The sequence below is a fragment of the Balaenoptera physalus genome (assembly GCF_965194825.1).
Source record: "Balaenoptera physalus genome assembly, chromosome: 13".
In the NCBI taxonomy this organism is placed as follows: Eukaryota; Metazoa; Chordata; class Mammalia; order Artiodactyla; family Balaenopteridae; genus Balaenoptera; species Balaenoptera physalus.
Genome location: NC_138892.1, coordinates 96831161 through 96849571, shown reverse-complemented (window position 1 = coordinate 96849571; position 18411 = coordinate 96831161). Strand labels below are relative to the sequence as shown.

The 18411-nt window shown below is 33.1% G+C and overlaps 1 protein-coding gene across 5 annotated transcripts in view; it reads left to right on the top strand.

Moving 5' to 3' along the window:
- Nucleotides 1-18411, top strand: part of ATF7IP (activating transcription factor 7 interacting protein) — a 117098-nt gene that overhangs the window by 71627 nt on the left and 27060 nt on the right. For all 5 annotated transcript variants that reach the window (XM_082421984.1, XM_082421987.1, XM_082421983.1 and 2 more), the window contains 3 exons: nt 6257-6322; nt 17100-17173; nt 17726-17814. In XM_082421984.1, the coding sequence (XP_082278110.1) occupies nt 6257-6322; nt 17100-17173; nt 17726-17814 (229 nt within the window). The remainder of the gene's footprint in view (nt 1-6256; nt 6323-17099; nt 17174-17725; nt 17815-18411) is intronic.

The following is an 18411-nucleotide window of genomic DNA, read 5'->3' as shown; positions in this document are numbered from 1 at the left end:
TCCTGCTCAAATCTGTTGAACCTCTCTGGTGAATTTCTTAATTTCAGTTATTGTACTTTCAGCTCCAGAATTTATATTTGTTTTCTTTATATAATGTCTGTCTCTTTATTGATATTCTCTATTTGGTGAGACATTATTTTCCTTTTTTTTTTTTTAAATTCTTTTTCTGTTGTGTCCTTTAGCTCTTTGAATAGATTTAAAACCATCTGTTTAAAGTCTTTGTCTAGTAAGTCCTATGCCTGAGCTATATTTCTGCTAATTCTTTTTTTTTCTGTGAATAAACCATATTTATTTCTTTGTATACCACCTAATTTTTTTTGTTGTTATTGTTGAAAACTGGATATTTTGAATATTATAACGTGGCAGTTCAGAAAATCAGGTTTTCCCCTCCTGTCCAGGGTTTGTTGTTGCTGCTTGCTGTGGTTTGTTGTTTGCTTGCTTAGTGAGTTTTCTCAACTATTTTTGGAAAGTATGTATTCATTATTGTGTGTGACCACTACAGTCCATGTTTTATTAGCTTAGTGGTCAGCTTGTGTTTTGACAGTTACCTTAAATGCCTGGAGCCTAAAGAAGGAAAAAAATTACTCTCCGAAGTCTTTGCAGATTGGCTGTGTTGGGGCACTCCTTCCACACTTAATCTAGGCCATTTACAACCTGCTTTATCAGAATTGCCTTATCCTTCCCTTCCTGCTTGCACAGACTCTGAAAGCCAGTCAGAAGTAAAAGCTTAGGGTCTTTTCAGCCCATTTCTGAGCATGCATTCTGCCCTGGACATTCAGATATTCTTCTCAATTTCCTGACATGGGTGAGAGCTTTTAAAGCCCCCTTTTGCTGTGTGTCTTTTTTCTGCTCTTTTCCATCCCAGGCTTTTCTTTATATTCTTTGTCCAAATTGTTCTGTGCCTCAAGCTGCTGTGCCAATACCAGCACCTTTAAATCTTTTTGGGAAAATCTGTCTGGAATGCTGCCCCAGCCTTGGGAATTACTCAGACTTGGGTGAATCAAAGGCCAGGCTTTGTGCTGGTTCTTGAGGGAGTTACTAGAGAAAATAAGGTGCATATTGCTTCCTGTGGCACTCATAACTTACTCCAGGTATCCCAGCTGTCATCCTTATAGCTGCTGCTGATCTGGGTGTGGGGAGTCATAAAGGACAATTTTAAAAGACCCCACTGCTGTCATACTGCAAAGTGCAGCTTTATTATTCCCTAAGTCTTCCCTTAGCTATTTTAAGTTTTTGAGTAGATTCCAAAAGTTGATTCTAACAATGCTTGCAAGCTAATTAGTTGCTTTTGGGAAGAGACAACCCTGAAGTTCCTCACTCAGGCATTTTTGGTGATGTCACTTAACTCTTTCAGTGTTTTAATAATTATTGTTTTCAAGTTCTTCAACTTAAAGCCTACTTTATCATATGCTTCAGCAAATAATTATGTATTTTGTTAAATAATTTACTATTTTTTAGGTAGAGCTGACAATAAATTATTTGAAAATATTGCAGTGTGTATATAGTACTTCTGTATCTCATATCATAGCAGTAGATGAGTACATCTTCCTGATATGCATATATATTCGTTTATTATACCTGACTTCCTTTGGCAGAATCCAGTATGAGTTTTATAACATTCAAAGTCAGAACACAATTGAAAGCAAATAATTAATCACCAGTGGCTTAGTAGGTATTTTGCTTTAAGGAATACATAATTTAATATTATTAATTTTAGTATTAGTGACTTCTTCTTTTTTTTAACACTGCAGTTACAAAAAAATAGACTTTTAAAGGACTTGTGATCCTTTGCCATAAGTATAAAAATTTACCATACATTAAAAACTGTGGTAAGAAGATAGAATTGAATAATGTGGACTTTACCTCTAGAAGGAACGCTCATGAAGGTCTCTATTCTGCTATAATTTTTAATGTATAAATTTCTCTGTAGGTAAAGGAAGTTAGATTTTTATGGATTTTCAAATTAGTTGTCATTCTTATGTAGTTTTTCAATGGGCTAGTTCTTGATTAAAGTCATTTTTAAGTTTTAAATAATAGTTCACTGTGTGTTATGACTTTTGTCCATAAAGCCTGTTTGTAATTATTAGCTTATTTTCTGTGTACTAAACATATTTTATAAGAGCTGAAAATATTGTCAACATTGGACTATATGGAGAATTCATTATATAATTATTTTCTGTGTTAGTTTAAGGATTGTTGCTTTCTGAATCTTGAAAAAGTTTTATGTATTTTCACTTTTTCAGAGATGTCAAATTGTAAGGTAAATCCAGTTATTTCCATGAATTTTATTATTTTTTAAGTAGGAAAATATATAATTTTTAGGTTTATATATCTTTAATTCATTGTCACATTAGAAATGTAGTGATTTCTAAGAATGTCTTAAAATGCTAACCACCGTCGTAATAAAATTAGAAATTATTGACAGATATTTAGCTTTTCCCCTCTCCCAGATGGTACCTTCCCCCAAAACATACTTCCAGGTAATTACAAAGAGGAATTTAAAAATGGACATTCTCAACTCTTTAGGTCAGAACTATAATAATACATTACATATTAAAACTTGTAAGTTAAAGCTGATGCAGTATTCAAAGGGAAATTTATAACTTTAATTTATTACTAACAAACAAAAATAAAAAAGCATTATATGTACATCTCCTTTGCTAGGGAAAAATAGCAATAACAAACTAAAACCCAGAGAAGGAGGAAGGAGTTAATAGAAATAACAAAAAAGCTGACCCTTTTTGAAGATTGAGCAATAAAGACAAAAGCTTATTGAAAAGCCTTAAAAGTAGATACATTTTTGATCTACAAATAAGAGTAAGTACAAATAAACTGTATAAGGATTCAAAAAGGCAAGAAATAAAGATCTAGAGGAGATTCTTTAAGTAAGAGAACATTATTATATATGACCTTATACCTATGAAGTCCATTTAATCTAAGAAGAAAGTAGAAAGCTGAAAATTATGAGAAACTCTGTTAAAATTGTAGTCACTTGTAGTGAAAGATCTGTTTCTGAAGAAATCATTCGGCCCCAAAAGCCTTGCCAGAAAATTCTGACAAACATTTGAGGAACAGGTAATTCACTTCTCATATAAACACTTCCAGAGTATAGGAAAAGATGAGGCCTCATTTCATGAAGCACACCCAACTGTGGAATTCTGTGGCATAAGAAAAGAACAAATATAGGCCAGTTTTATTTTCCAGCATTGGTTTCTCTCATGAATGTAAGGCTGGTTCAATATTAACCATTATATTTCACTGTACTAACAGAAGAAGGATGTAAATTGTGTGATCATCTCAGTAGATACCAAACAAGGATTTGCTAAAACTGACCAGCTGTTGGAAAAAATAGGAGGGAAGTACCTTAAATCTCATAAAGATTATCAGAAACCTGTTATAAATATCATATTTAATAGTGGATCTTTGGAAATATTTCCATTAGAGTTAAGAATAGGACAAGGATGCCTTATCTGTGCTGCTATTTAGAACTTTGGTGTTAGGGCAATAAAATAAAAACAGGAAAAAGGAATGAGGAGTAATAATGGTAAATGATAAACTGTAATGCTTAGCAACTAACTGATAAAAGGAAAACATATTCTAGTAGCCTTGCTGTACATCAGCAACAACCAGTGGGAAATTGTAATGAGAAAAAGGTTTCACATATGGTAGACATTTAAAAATAAGAAAATACTTAAGAATAAACCGAAAAACAAAATTTCAAGACCATTATGAAGAAAATGGACAGAAAAAGAAAACATGAGTCAACAGTGATATACCATGTTCCTGGATAGGAAGACTTGATTCCTCTCAAATCACTATGCAAATTCAGGATACTCAAAATTTCAACTGGATTATTTATGGAAAAGCTGTCAAACACACTCTGGAATCCAGTGTTCCATTGGTTATGATTTATAAAATGCCATTTTAAGTAGTTTTAACTGAAAATAGCTTTTTCAGTTTTTTCTTTCAGTCTCTCCTCCCACTCACCTCCCTCAACGAGTAAATCTGTGGCTGCCTAATCCAAGAGACAGTTTTGAATAATGAATACCATGTGTCTGTTTATTTAGTAGCTTTTTTGAGTGCTAATATTTGTTATTAGGCAAACTATGTACGATTACTTTTTTTTTTCCACACAGAATTATTTCCTGAGATATTCCTTGGTACATAACAAAGAAATTCTTGGTTTGCATAGTTTGCTAAACAAGGCCCCAGTGTGTCTGAATCCCAACAATTTATGCAACTTTTATTTAAACAGGTACCATTGTGCCGTTATACAAGAAATGATAGATGTGCCTAAGAAACCAAAAGCAAATGAAATAGTAGTAGTAATCAAAGATATAGTAATAGAATATTACCTTCCTTCACTAAAAAAATGACTTGTTTATGGAGTTTTTAAAAGATCTCACAGAATACTTGCCAGAAAAAGAGACCCAATCTTAGACATATTATGATAGATATTTTGAATTATAATTAAAAAATTGTAGTTTCCCTAGATTAAAACAACACAAAAAGTCTGCTCTTTGATTTCTTTTTTATAATATGAAATGGCAGAAGAAAACATGTCTGTGTCTAAATTTTGTTATTTTTTTCCTCTGCCAGTAGTTTAAATTTTGAAGTGATAAAAAAATTTTTTTTAAGAAATATTTGAATACTATAGATGTATATGACATGAAATTGAAGCTCTCTTTACACTGTCTGCCAATCATAGCCTCTAGAGGTAACCACCGTTAACTTTGGTGTTTATTCTTCTAGACCTTTCCCCATATATAACATATACAAAATAATGTTTTAAATTTGCTTTCATTTTTAAGGGCAAATAATAATACTATACATATTATGCAATTTATAGAATACCTACCAGATAGCCTGCCAAAAGAAAAAATGAAAGACATTCTTGTATAAGTTGGAGTACAGAAAACACTTTCTCATATACCTTTCTTGAAAAAATTACTTGAAATATTTTAGTTACAGGAAGGTAAATCCATATTAAGAATTTAAAAAATTGTGCTGTACATGTCCTTGGGTGTTAATAATATGCATAAATAATTAAGTCCTGAGGAAAATCTTCACCTTGGGAGTCATAGGTAATTGATTGCCTAGCCCATATCGGTGGACTTGAATACTTTTAAGTTTTGGGGTCTCCTGTAGAAGTGACTATATTGGGAAAGAAGGTTTTAAAAGTAAATAATATTTTCTTTTTATGATATGATTGTATTGGCTAATTGAAATTATCTGGAAGAGCACTTCCTTAGGCAGGCCTCATGAACGCACTCAGAAGTTTAAAATTCTTAAAAATATATTTATCATAAAATGACAGCAGCAGCAACAAGAAAAACAATTGAGTATCATAGCAATGCCTTAGTAAAAGACTTAAAGGAAATAAATACAAAGAAAATATTCATGTGGTGATGGGGTAATTTTCTATTTTTTTCCTTTCTGCCTCTGGTATTAAATTTTTATGAATATGTATGTGGGCAAAATATGTGATCAGGCAGTGTTTAATAAGCAGTACAAATGATTAATAAAATAATCTCACTGACAAATGTTAACACTAAGAAGGTAACATTTTTGTCAGTTTATTAAAGGTTAACACAATATGAAATTAAACACTTCAAAGAGTAATATCATGTGAACATTTATATACATTGCTATTGAAAGTGTAACTTAACAAAGCCTGTCTGAAAAGCATTTAGATAGGAGCCTTAAAAATATACTCTGTCTCAGGAATTCCACCTCTGTGAATGTAGCTTAAGTAAGTAATCTGAAAGAACAAAATTATTAATTGCATGTTATTTGACTGCAGCAGTTAGTTAAGAAACAATTGAACACATCCAGTAGGAGAGACTGTATAACTAATGATTCAATATATTATACATATACTCCTATGTACTATAAGTAAGGGATTTATAGATATGCTTACTGTACACTTCTCAGTGAGAAAATTAAGTGTGGTTACAACTGTGTTAAAAAATAACAAACGCAAGCACACATGTTCAGAAATACACTGGTTTGTGAGCAAACATCCACAGTTCAAGGAGGGAAAAAGCCAATCTTATAAAATTAAGAGTGTTTACGTTTTTGTTACGATTTTCTGTATTTTTCAAATATATGCTTTACAGTCAACTTGCCTTATTTTCTTTGCTGTTAGCTATCTTCTGAGGATCCTATTACCTGTGGGTTTCTTGTTATGTATGCATGGGTTCCTTTTTAATACTATAATGCCATTTGATTTCCGTCTCGTTTTTGCTCTTTTTAGGCCAAGATAGCCAGGTTAACCAAACGCTTTGGAGCAGCCAAAGAAGATCTTAAGAAGAGACAAGAAGTAAGAATTTCTATTCTTGCATAATTAATATTTAGCCTTAAGTGGTAATATTAAGAAGTGCTGATTTAGGAAGAAACTCTTTCTTTATTACAGGTCTGAAATTTGCTTTCATGCTGTGCACTTCCTGCATGTTGTTTCCAGAGCTGCTGATGCTCTAGAACTAATTATTAACCGTTTCTAATCCTCACTGTTTTCATACATCAGTACATATTAATCTATTTATATAAGGCATTCTTGAAATTGTATTTTCTATCCATCTTTAAAATTATGTTTTGGGGATTTGCCTTACCATGTTTCTCTTTTCACATACAGGCATGCCTTGGAGATATTGCAGGTTCAGTTCCAGATCATTGCAATAAAGCGGGTCACAAATTTGTAAAAAATTTTTTTGTTAAAAAAAAGTAAAAGTTATGTTTACGCTACACTATAGTCTATTAAGTGAGCAATGGCATTGTGTCTAAAAAAACAATGTACATACCTTAATTAAGAAATACAAAACAAAAAACAATGACAGTAACATCAAAGATCACTGATCACAGATCACCATAACAATATAATAATAATATAAAATATTGAAATATTGCAAGAATTACCAAAAAATGTGACATAGAGACACAAAGTGAGGAAATACTGTTGGAAAAATGGTACCTATAGACTTGCTTGACGCACGTTGCCACAAACCTTCAATTTGTAAAAAATGCAGTATCTGCGAAGTGCAATAAAACAAGGTATGCCTGTACTTGCCAGCGTCCTAGTCTAGACTATTATTTCCTCCAAAATGTTTTAGTATTACACTGCCTCAAGTAGCCTGGTTCTCCTCTTCCTCTTCTCCCCCATGTAGTTCAGTCCAAGCGTCATAGCATAGCACACAAACTGTAGTCTGTAGTCACACTTTTGCTTTTGTTGTTTCCTTAGTTATTCAGTAATATGTATTTTTAGTATAGCACTTGTATATTGCAGTATTGTTTTTAGTTGAATTTCTTTCTTTTCCTCCTCTTCTTTTTTTTTTTTTTTTTTAATCATTTGAGCAAGTTACATTTCTTTGTGTCTTGCTACCTCCATTGCCTGGGACATAGTAATTGCCAATAGTAATTATTTCAGTGGTAGTCATTATCACTGTAGGATTTTTCTGTCTTGAATCATTTTCATATCTTCTTTACTTGACTTTTTAAAACAAAATTTATTTTGAAATAATGATAGATACACAGGAAGTTGCAACAATAATGCGTAGACTCCTATGAACCCTTCACTCAGCTTCCCCCAATGGTGAAATCTTCTATAATTGTAGTACAATATCAAAACCAAGAAATTGGTACAATTCTACTAAATAGTTTTGTAGACCTTACCAGTTTCCACCAGTTTTTACATGAATTAATTGTGTGTGTGTGTGTGTGTGTGTGTGTGTATTTCTACGCAGTTTGATCTCATGTATAGATTTATATAATCTGCCACCACCGTCAAGATACAGAACTGTTCCCTCACCATAAAGGGACTCCCTCATGCTGTTCTTTTATAGTTTCAACCTTGCCTTAACCCTACCCTCACTCCCTGTACCCTGGCAACTACTAATCTGTTCTGCATCTCTGTATTCTTTTAACTAAACTTTTTAAGCTCTGATTTCTCTCTTTTCTTGAACAACTGATAGTTTTTATCTTTGTTTACACAGGTTAGTCTCATCAAACCCTCATTTGGCCACAGCCAAAGATTTTTAAATTATGGTCCTCTTCGATGATGTAATTAATTCTCTGATTTTAAACTCCACTTTCTCAGCTTTGTTTTTTTGTCACAGTATAAAAACTAAGCTGTTTTATTTCTTATATTAGAAAATTGGTATAAATCTTTGTTTAACCTTTATTTGCTATGCATCAATGAAATATAGAGGTTTGAAATTTTTCCATTGTTTTGTGCAATATGAATTTCCATTTTTTCCTTTCATCCTGTGTCTGAACTAAGCAGTGCTGCCCACCGTGTACTTTTCCAGTGTTTGTGCATATCAAATTTGTTCTCAAAACTACTTACCAGTTCTTGTTTGTTTAGTTAAAGAAGATAGGCAGAGACCTTAAGGAATAAAAATGAAAATATTACAATCCCTGAAAAGTTTGTCTTGAAGGGCTACAACTGGTATGGAAACAAGGATAAATACTGTGTAATTCCTAAAGATTGGAAAAGATTAATTTGGACAGTTAGTATGTGTGGCACTTGAAGGAAATGTTAAGGTGTAGTATTCAGTTTTTCAAATTTTGTTCCTTCCTTCTTTAGTTTGTGAATAAGGCCAATTTTAAATTTCAAAACTTGGACATCTTTCTAACTCATTCTTGTTAATGTTTTCTTCTTGTGAGAGAGATTTCTAGAAATTTCAAAGATTTGTTCTTTCATGTTTAATTCTCTTTAATTATGGTATCCACTGTACTTTTACATCTGTGTCTTGCTATGTTTTAAAAATAAGACATATAGAAAGAATGTTTAGAACTTTATCCCCCTTACAAAAATAAACAATGACACTTCAGATGCTTTTCTTCTATTTAGATTTGTTCCTTGGTCCTCTGATATTAACCAGTTAATAGTGAACCCCACTATTCAGGTTTGTCTTGAAACATTTCCTGTTAATTTCTGAAAGAATAGAAAATCCTCATAGGCAGTTTGCTATTAAGACCACACGCATAATCTAATCTATTTTACTGCTCTATGACTGATACCTTTAACTTTCATCCTTTCTAGTTTTTTACTGTAAAATAAATATCAAGATATTTCTCATCCTTTATCTATGAAAATCAATGACTTATAATTGATTCTCAAACAAATTTTAGATTGAATCTAAATCCTACATTTCAATTTTTTTATTAAAAAATATCTTAAATTCTTTTTACTTTAATTATGATAGAAATAGTTAACATAAAATTTACCATTTTTAACTCTACAACTCAGTAGTGTTACCTGTGTTAACATTGTTGTGTAACAGATCTCTAGAAATTTTTCATCTTGCAAAACTGAAACTGTACCCATAGAACAATTCCCATTTCCCCTCCCCTTTAACCCCTGGAAACTATTGTTCTACTTTGTTTCCATGATTTTGACTACTCTAGATATCTCATAAGTGCAGTCATACAGTATTTGTTGTTTTGTGATTACCTTATTTCACAAAACATTATGTCCTCAAGGTTCATCTATGTTACAGCATGTGACAGGATTTCCTTTTTTTAAGGCTGAATAATACTCCATTGTATGTATATACCACATTTTCTTTATCCATTTATTTATTGATGGATATTTGGGCTGCTTTCAACTCCTGGCTCTTATGAATAATGCTGCAATGAACACTGGTGTGACCTCTTTGACCTCTTTGAGATCAAAGTCTTGGATATATATACCCAGAAGTGAAATTGCTGGGTCATATGGTAATTCTGTGATTATTTTTTTGAGGATCCTCCAGACTTTTCTTTAGCAGCCACACCATTTTACATTCCCATCAGCAGGACACAAGGGTTCCAATTTCTGTATATTCTTGCCAACACTTGTTTTTTTCTGTTCTGTGATAGTGACCACCCTAATGGATGTGAGGCTGTATCTCAATGTGGTTTTGATTTGCATTTCTCTGATGAGTGATGCTGAGCATCTTTTCATATGCTTGTTGGTCATTTTGCATATTTTCTTTGGAGAAATGTTTATTCAGGGCCTTTGGCCATTTTAAAATCTGGTTACTTGTGTTTTAGTTGTTAATTTGTAGGAGTTCTTTATATGTTCTGGATATTAACGCCTTACCAGATACATGATTTGCAGTAGTTATTTTCTCCCATTACATAGGTTTCCTTTTCACTCTGTTGATTGTTTCCTTTCATGTGCAGAAAATTTTGTTGGATGTAATCTCCTTTGTCTTTTTATGCTTTTGTTGCCTTTGCTATGATCCAAGAAATTGTTGCCAAATCCACTGTCATGAAGCTTCCCCCTATGCTTTCTCTTAGGAATTTCATAGTTTTAGGTTTTACATTTAGGTCTTTAATCCATTTGGAATAAATTCTTGTGTATGGTTTAATGGTCTAACTTCATTCTTTTGCATTTGCATATCCAGTTTTCACACCATTTGTTAAAAGACTGTCATTTCCCCATTGTGTAGCCTTGGCACCCTTGTAGAACATCATTTGAGTGTATACATAAGAGTTTATTTCTGGGATCTCTATTCTGTTTCACAGGTGTATGTGTCTGTCTATATTCCAGCACCAAACTGTTTTGATTACTGTAGCTTTTAAAATCAGGAGGTATGAAGCCTTCAGCGTTGTTCTTTTTTCAGATTGTTTTGGCAATTCAGGGTTTCTTGAGATTCCATATGAATTTTAGAATGCTTTTTCCTACTTCTGCAAAAAATGACAGGGATTTTGGTTGGGATTGCATTGAAACTTTTGACTGCTTTGGATAGGATGGACATTTTAACAGTATTAAGTCTTTCAATCCCCATGAATATGTCTTTCCATTTATTTGTGTCCTTTATTTCTTTCAGCAAGGTTTTGTAGTTTTCAGTGTAAAGGTCTTTTACTGTCTTGGTTAAGTTTGCTCCTAAATATTTTATTCTTTCTAGTGATATTGTAATGGGATTATTGTCTTAATTTCTTTCTCAGATTGCTCATTGTTTGTATATAGACGTACATCGGATTTCTTTTTTGTTGTTGAGGTATAGTTGATTTACAATATTATGTAAATCTCAGGTGTACAACATAGTGATTCACAATTTTTAAAAGTTATACTCCCTTTATAGTTGTTATGAAATATTGGCTATATTCCCTGAGCTATACAATATATCCTTGTAGCTTATTTATTTTATACATAATAGTTTGTGCCTTTTAATCTCCTATCCCTATCTTGCCCCTCTCCCCTTTCCTGTCCTCACTGGTATCCGCTAGTTTGTTCTGTATATCTATGAGTCTGTTTCTTTTTTGTTGTATTCACTAGTTTGTCTTATTTTTTAGATTCCACATGTAAGTGATTTTTCGTGTTGATTTTCTATCCTGTAGCATTGCTGAATTCATTTATTAGTTCAGACTTTTTTCATGTCTGTGTGGCCTCTTTAGGGTTATCTAAATATAAGATGTCGTCTGTGAACAGTGATACTTCTACTCCTTTCGATTTGGCTGCCTTTTATGTATTTTTCTTGCTTAATTGCTCTTGTGAGGCCCTTCCAGTGCCATGTTGAAGAAATTGGTGAGAGCAGGCAAACTTACCTTTTTCCTTATCTTAGAGGGAAAGCTTTCAGTTATTCACCATTGAGTTTGATATTAGCTATGGGCTTTTGACACATGGTCTTTTTAATATTGGGTGGTTTCCTAACTTGTCGAGTGTTTTTATCATGAGAAGGTGTTGAATTTTGTCAAATGCTTTTTCTGCAACAATTGAGACGATCATGTGGGTTTTTTCCCCTGTATTCTTTTCATGTGGAGTGTTACACTGATTGTTTTTCATATGTTGACCTATCCTTGTATTCCAGGGATAAATCCTACTTGGCCATGTTGTATAATTCTTTTCAACGTGCTGATGAATTTTATATGCTAGCATTTTGTTGAGAATTTTTGTATATATGTTTATCAGGGATATTAGCCCGTAATTTTCTTTTATTTTGGTGTCTTTGGCTTTGGTATCTGGATGATGCGGGCTTCATAAATTGAGTTTGGGAGTGTTCCCTCCACTTCAATTTTTTGGAAGAGTTGAGAAGGGCTGTTGTTGATTTTCTTTAAATGTCTGGTAAATTCTCCAGTGAAGCCATCTGGTACTTGACTTTTTTGGTTGTTAGGATGTTTTTGATTACTGATTCAATCTCTGTACTTGTTTAGGTCTGTTCAAGTTAATTTCTTCTTGATTCAGTCTTAGTAGGTTGCATATTTCTAGGAATTTATCCATTTCTTCTAGATTATCCGATTTGTTGCCACGGTAGTGTCTTATGATCCTTCTCTTTCCATGACATCAGTTATAATGCCTCCTGTTTCATATATGATTTTGTTTATTTATGCCTTCTTTCTTTTTTCTTAGGTAATAATCTAGATAAGGTTTTACCAATTAAAATTTTTTTTCTATTGATTTTGTATTCTCTATGTCATTTATTTCTGCTGTAATCTTTATTGTTTCCTTCCTTCTTATAACTTGGAGTTTAGCTTGTTTTTTTCTTTTCTAGTTCCTTGAGGTGTAAAGTTAGGCCATTGATTTGAGGTTTGTGTTTTTTTTTTTGGTAAGCATTTACCACCACAAACTTTTCTCTTAGTACTACTTTTGCTGCATCAATTTTCCCATAAATTTAGTATGTTGTGTTTTTGTTTACGTATATCTCAGATATCCTCTAGTATCCGTTGTGATTTCTTATTTTACTCACTGGATTTTTAAAAGTTTTCCACATATTTGTGACTTTCTTCCATTTTCCTTATGATGTTGATTTCAAGTTTTATTCCATTGTGATTCACAAAGATATTTGGTATAGTTTTCATCGTTTTAAATGTGTTCGGGCTCGTTTTGTGACCTAATATATGATCTATACTGGAGAAAGTTCTGTGTGTGCTTGAGAAGACTGTGTGTTGGGTGAAAATTTCTACATTTGTCTGTTTGATCTTTAGTCTTGTTCATTTCTAGGGATTCCTTACTGATTTTCTGTCTGGAACATCTATCCATTATATAAAATGATATACTGAAGACTCCTACTATTATGGTGTTTCTGGTTTTCTGTTAAAAAAAAACCAATTTTTACATCCTATATTTGGGGGCATAGATGATATGTCCATATATATTTATAAATGTTATATCTTGTCAGTTGACTTTTCATTATATAGTGTTCTTCTTTGTCTCTTGTAATAGTTTTTGATTTCAAATTCATTTTGTCTTAAATACGTATGGTCACCTCTACTTTGTTTTGCTTATCATTTGAATGGAATATCTTTTTCCTTACTTTTACTTTCTGCCTGTTTGTGTCTTTAGACCTAAAGTGTGCCTCTTGTTGACAGCATATAGCAGGACCTTGGTTTTTTTTGTTTTTGTTTTGTTGTTGTTGTTTTATTGAATCCATTAAGCCAGAGTATGTCTTTCTATGGAGAATTTAACCCATTTGGATTTAAAGTAATTATTGTAGGGACAAACTTATTACTGCCATTTTGTTGAATATTTTCTGTTTGTCTTGGAGCTGTTTTGTTTGTCTTCATTTTTTGTTTACTTCCTGTGTGTTTTGTTTATTTTTTTAATTAGTAGTGTCAGTGCTTTAATTCATTTCTCATTTTTTTTTGTGTATCTTCTATAGGTATTTTCTCGTCATTACCATGGGGATTACATAAAATATCTTAAGTTTACACCTATTTTAAACTAGTAACAACTTCAGTCACATCTTTCCTCCCACCACTTTATGTTATTGATATCATACATTATATCTTTCTGTATTGTGTATACTTTAACATAGACTTACAATTATATTTTATACTTAAATTCTGTACCAGAATTATGTGATTTTTGCACCAACTTTACAGTATAATGCAGGATTCTGCATTTGTTTGTGTATTTACTCTTACCAGAGAATTTCATATTTTCATTTGCTTTCAAGTTGCTGTCTAGTGTCCTTTCATTTCTACTTGAAGGACTCCTTTTAGCGTTTCCTGTATGGTGGATTTAGTGGTGATGAATGCCATCAGCTTTTTATTTACTGGGAAAATCTTAATTTTGCCCTCATTTTTGAATGATAGTTTTGCTGGTTATGGTATTCTTGCTTGGCAGTTTTTTTCTTTCAGCACTTTGAATATGTCATTCCACTCCCTTGTGGCCTGCTAGGTTTCTGCTGAGAAAACCATTGATAATCTTATGGAAGCTGCCTTAAATGTGATGGGTCATTTTTCTCTCGCTACTTTTAAAATCTTTGTGACTTTTGACAGCTTGACTATAATGTTTCTTAGTGTAGGTCTCTGAGTTAATTCCAGTTGGAAGCTTTTCACCTTCTTGAATTTGTCAGTTTTTCCCCTCAAATTTGGGAAGTTTCTGGCCATTATTTAAGTAGGCTTTCTGCCCACTTTCTTTCTTCTCATTCTTGGTCTCCCAAATTTGTATATTGGTCCATTTGATGGTGTCTAATAAATCCCTTAGTCTGTCTTTACTTTTTTCATTCTTTTTTCTATTTGGTGCTCTAACTCAATAATTTCAAGTGACTTGTCTTCAGGTGTGCTGATTCTTTATTCTACTTGATACAGTCTGGTTTTGATCCCCTCTGGTAAAGGTTTCAATTCATTTATTGTATTCTTCAGCTTCAGAATTTCTATTGGTCCTATTATAAAGTTTCTTTTTCTTCTTGCATTTTTTTCCTGATTTCATTTCGTTTTCTGTCTGTTCTTTTTTATCTCATTGAGCATCTTAATGTTAGTCATTTTGAATTCTTTGTTGGGTAGTTCATAGATCTGTGTCTTCAGTTTCTGGAATTTTATTTCTTTGATTGATCCATATTTCCCTGTTTTTTTTGTATGTCTGGTTCTCTTTTGTTGAAATTAGGGCATTTGAAAAAATACCCTCCCCATCTTTTTGGAATATCTTTATACAGATGAAGCCCTTTACTAGTCAGTCTGGGTAGATACTCTGGTGTCCTCGCAAACCTATTTTTAAAGATGCATTTTCTTGGAGCTTGTGCATGTATCTCCCATCTGAAGAGGTTTATCTATTTCTACTTGGGAACTTCCCATCCCTCACCTGGTATCTACTTTCCATATTGCAGTCTTGCTGCTGCTTTAGCAAGCCATGATATTGGAGTTACCCCTGTTGTCTGTCTGTGTTATTGCAATTTTTCTGGTTTGGTACCAAGCCAAGGGGTTCACCTTTGTTCTCATCTAGTCCCCAGACATCCAACTTGTGCTGCTTTATCCAAGTCAGGTGAGACTGAAGCCAGTGCCTTATCAGTACCCCAAAAAGCCAGAATATTGCATGCAAATTCCACTCTTCTCTTTCCTTCCCAAAGGAGAGGACAGTTGTTGGGAATTATTTCTTGATTGCACCACACTGTGTGAGGAAGGGGATGGGGTATGGTGGGTAAGAGCAGCAGACTTTCCTACCCACTACCATATATCTCTTTTGGGGCTTGCTTTCACTTGGGGTTCTATAATCTCTCAACAGGTTTCTGGACTTCTTTTTTTTTTTTTTTTAATATTTTCTTCATTCATTCTTTTTTCTTTTTAAATTTATTTTATTATGGCTGTGTTGGGCCTTCATTTCTGTGCGAGGGCTTTCTCTAGTTGCGGCAAGTGGGGGCCACTCTTCATCGCGGTGCGCGGGCCTCTCATTACCACGGCCTCTCTTGTTGCAGAGCACAGGCTCCAGACGCGCAGGCTCAGTAACTGTGGCTCACGGGCCTAGTTGCTCCGCGGCATGTGGGATCTTCCCAGACCAGGGCTCGAACCCGTATTCCCTGCATTGGCAGGCAGATTCTCAACCACTGCGCCACCAGGGAAGCCCCTCTGGACTTCTTACAAGTGAAATTTGGTTCTTATATTGCTAAATCATTGTCTTCATGAGGGAAGGAAGGTATAGGATTTCCAATTCTGCCATCTTGCTGATGTCACCATACTGTAGTGTTTAAGGTCCTCCATCTGATGACTCTAAGCCCTGTTATACTTATTTATTATGCTTATACTGCTCCTTTTTTGTTTTTTTGTTTTCCCTGAAATGTTGTTTACCTTCATTTTAACTATTTTGAGTGTACTAATTACTCAAAGACTTGTTAGAAGATGCATTTCTTTCCCCTAAAAATTTTAAACTTTTTCAAGTGATACTACAGTGTTACTTTCATTTGCTTTTCTATTTATTTCAAATGTTTTTGCGTCCACAGCCAGGTTAGAACAGTTTATCTTAATTCTTTATCTTTTGTCTCCTCTACACAGATAACTAGTACAACACTATACTGTTTGGTTAAGATCATCCTTTTATCCTATAAAAAGCAGCAAGATATATTTGTTGTTGAGAAGAGTGATTAGTGGCATCTGCTTGATGTGATCCTAAGCACTTACCACCTTTTGTTTAATATTATGTGTATTATTATTATACTTAATTAACTCTTGAGTAGAGTTATTTATTTTTCTCAATTTAAGAAATAAATGATGATAGTGTCATTAATGATGGAGGCCCAAATAATGGTAATTAGCATATAAATATTAGAACTCTCTTTCTATATTCCCTGTTTTGGGGAGCAGAAAAGGGTTAAATTAGTTTGTTCTGAAGTTTAGAATTGGGACATCTTTAAGTGAAATTGTAAGTCAAGTAGTGGCAAGTATTTATTTTTTAAACAAAAATTGTAAAAATAATTTTGATTTGTGACCTAGGATACCACTTAATTGGCAATCAGTTACTTCTGGGGAAAAATAAATACTTACCTTGTTTGTTGAGTTTCTGCGTGTAATCGTTGCCTGATCTGCCTGATATATAGTAGGCATTCACTAGATATTTATTGAATGAGTGTCTAATTATTCTTTAGATTCATATTAATGTTTACTGAACCGTTAGAGCATATAAGCTTTCATATTCTCTATTTTATTTACTCATATCAAAAACTGAGGTTTAAGAATTATTCTATTCACTTTTCATATGATAAGCAGTTGTGTCAGTAGACTAAGCAATTTGTGTAAGGGGCTTAACAAGTGGCAATGCCAAGATTTAAATTGTTTTCTCAGTAAGATTTTCCACTATATTATAGAAATAACAGATAACATATTGACAAGGCATTTAAAGGTCTTATTTTTAAAGATCTCTTGTGAATTGGGTTTTATTTTACCTTGGTATTTTTCTCCCCCAGAATCCACCAAACCCACCTGTATCACCAGGAAAGTCCATAGTTGATGTCGGCAGCAATAACAGTGTGCCCTACAGGTGAGAATTGTAAACAGTCTATTTATCAAGTTTTTAATTAAGAGAACAAAGTTCTGATTTTCTTTGCAGAAAAATCTTGGAATGTGATTCTGTGTATTTATGTAAAGATAAGTGTTTGGTATACTGGATTAAGTATATTTGCTTCCTTTTTGCTTTGTTGTAATTGTTCACCTATGGATATTGATTTTGCTAATTTATTATAAGGCTTTCTTTAACGACTTGTGTTAAACAGTATTATCTTAATTGAGAAATGCTTTCGTCAGGGGTGATAAAATCTAATGTGTGCAGATATTCGGACCTACATTTGGTTCTCAGGTTAAAGTATTGAGGACATAGAATATAGAAGGAAGACACTCCCCTAATTCTGTAGACCCCAACATTCCAAAGTCTTTGTGCCAGCTTTGCTTCACTGCATTCACTCTCAGTTTAATGCTTTAATAACCAAGTCTAGCCACCCTTTTTTCCAAGGGGCCACTACTTTCTCTATACATAAATAGATATCCCCTAGAATGACGTATCAAGTGACCATTTGTGTGTATATATATTTCATAGAAATGCAAACACAGTGAGACAGATGTTGGAGTCCAAAAGAAATATAAGCGAGAGCACACCGCCATCCTTTCAAACCCCTGTGAATACAGGTAATATTCTTAACACTGAAATACATTTTCTTAGGAATTGAAGGTTTTGGTTCTTTTTTCTTTCGTTCTTTTGAGGTTGAAATGGACTAAGAAACTGAGCACAGTTATGTAAAACTGAGTGCTAAGCACAAAGTTTATTTAAAAATCAGGATCGCGGATATGCATGAAAATACAGAAATTCAGATCTCTACTGTAGTGGTTCTCAAACTTTTGGGTCTTCACATCCCCTTATAATCTTAAAAATTATTAAGAATCCAAAGAGCTTTGTTCATGTGGGTGTATTAATTGATATTTACTATGGTGAAAATTAAAACATAAAATTTTTAAATGTTTATTTATTCACTTTAAAATGATTACAAACCTATATTATGGACCATAAGTAACATGTTTTGATGAAAAGTAGCTCTTTTCCAAGCTTTAAAAAAATTAGGAAAAAGAGTGTTATTGTGTTAAATTTTTATAAATCTCTTATACCTCACTTAAAACATTAAGATGGCTGAAGATACCTGGATTCTCATATCTGCATCTGCATTCAATCTGTTGCAATTTGTTGTTATAGTTGAAATATGTGAGGAAAATTCAGCCTCATACAAATAT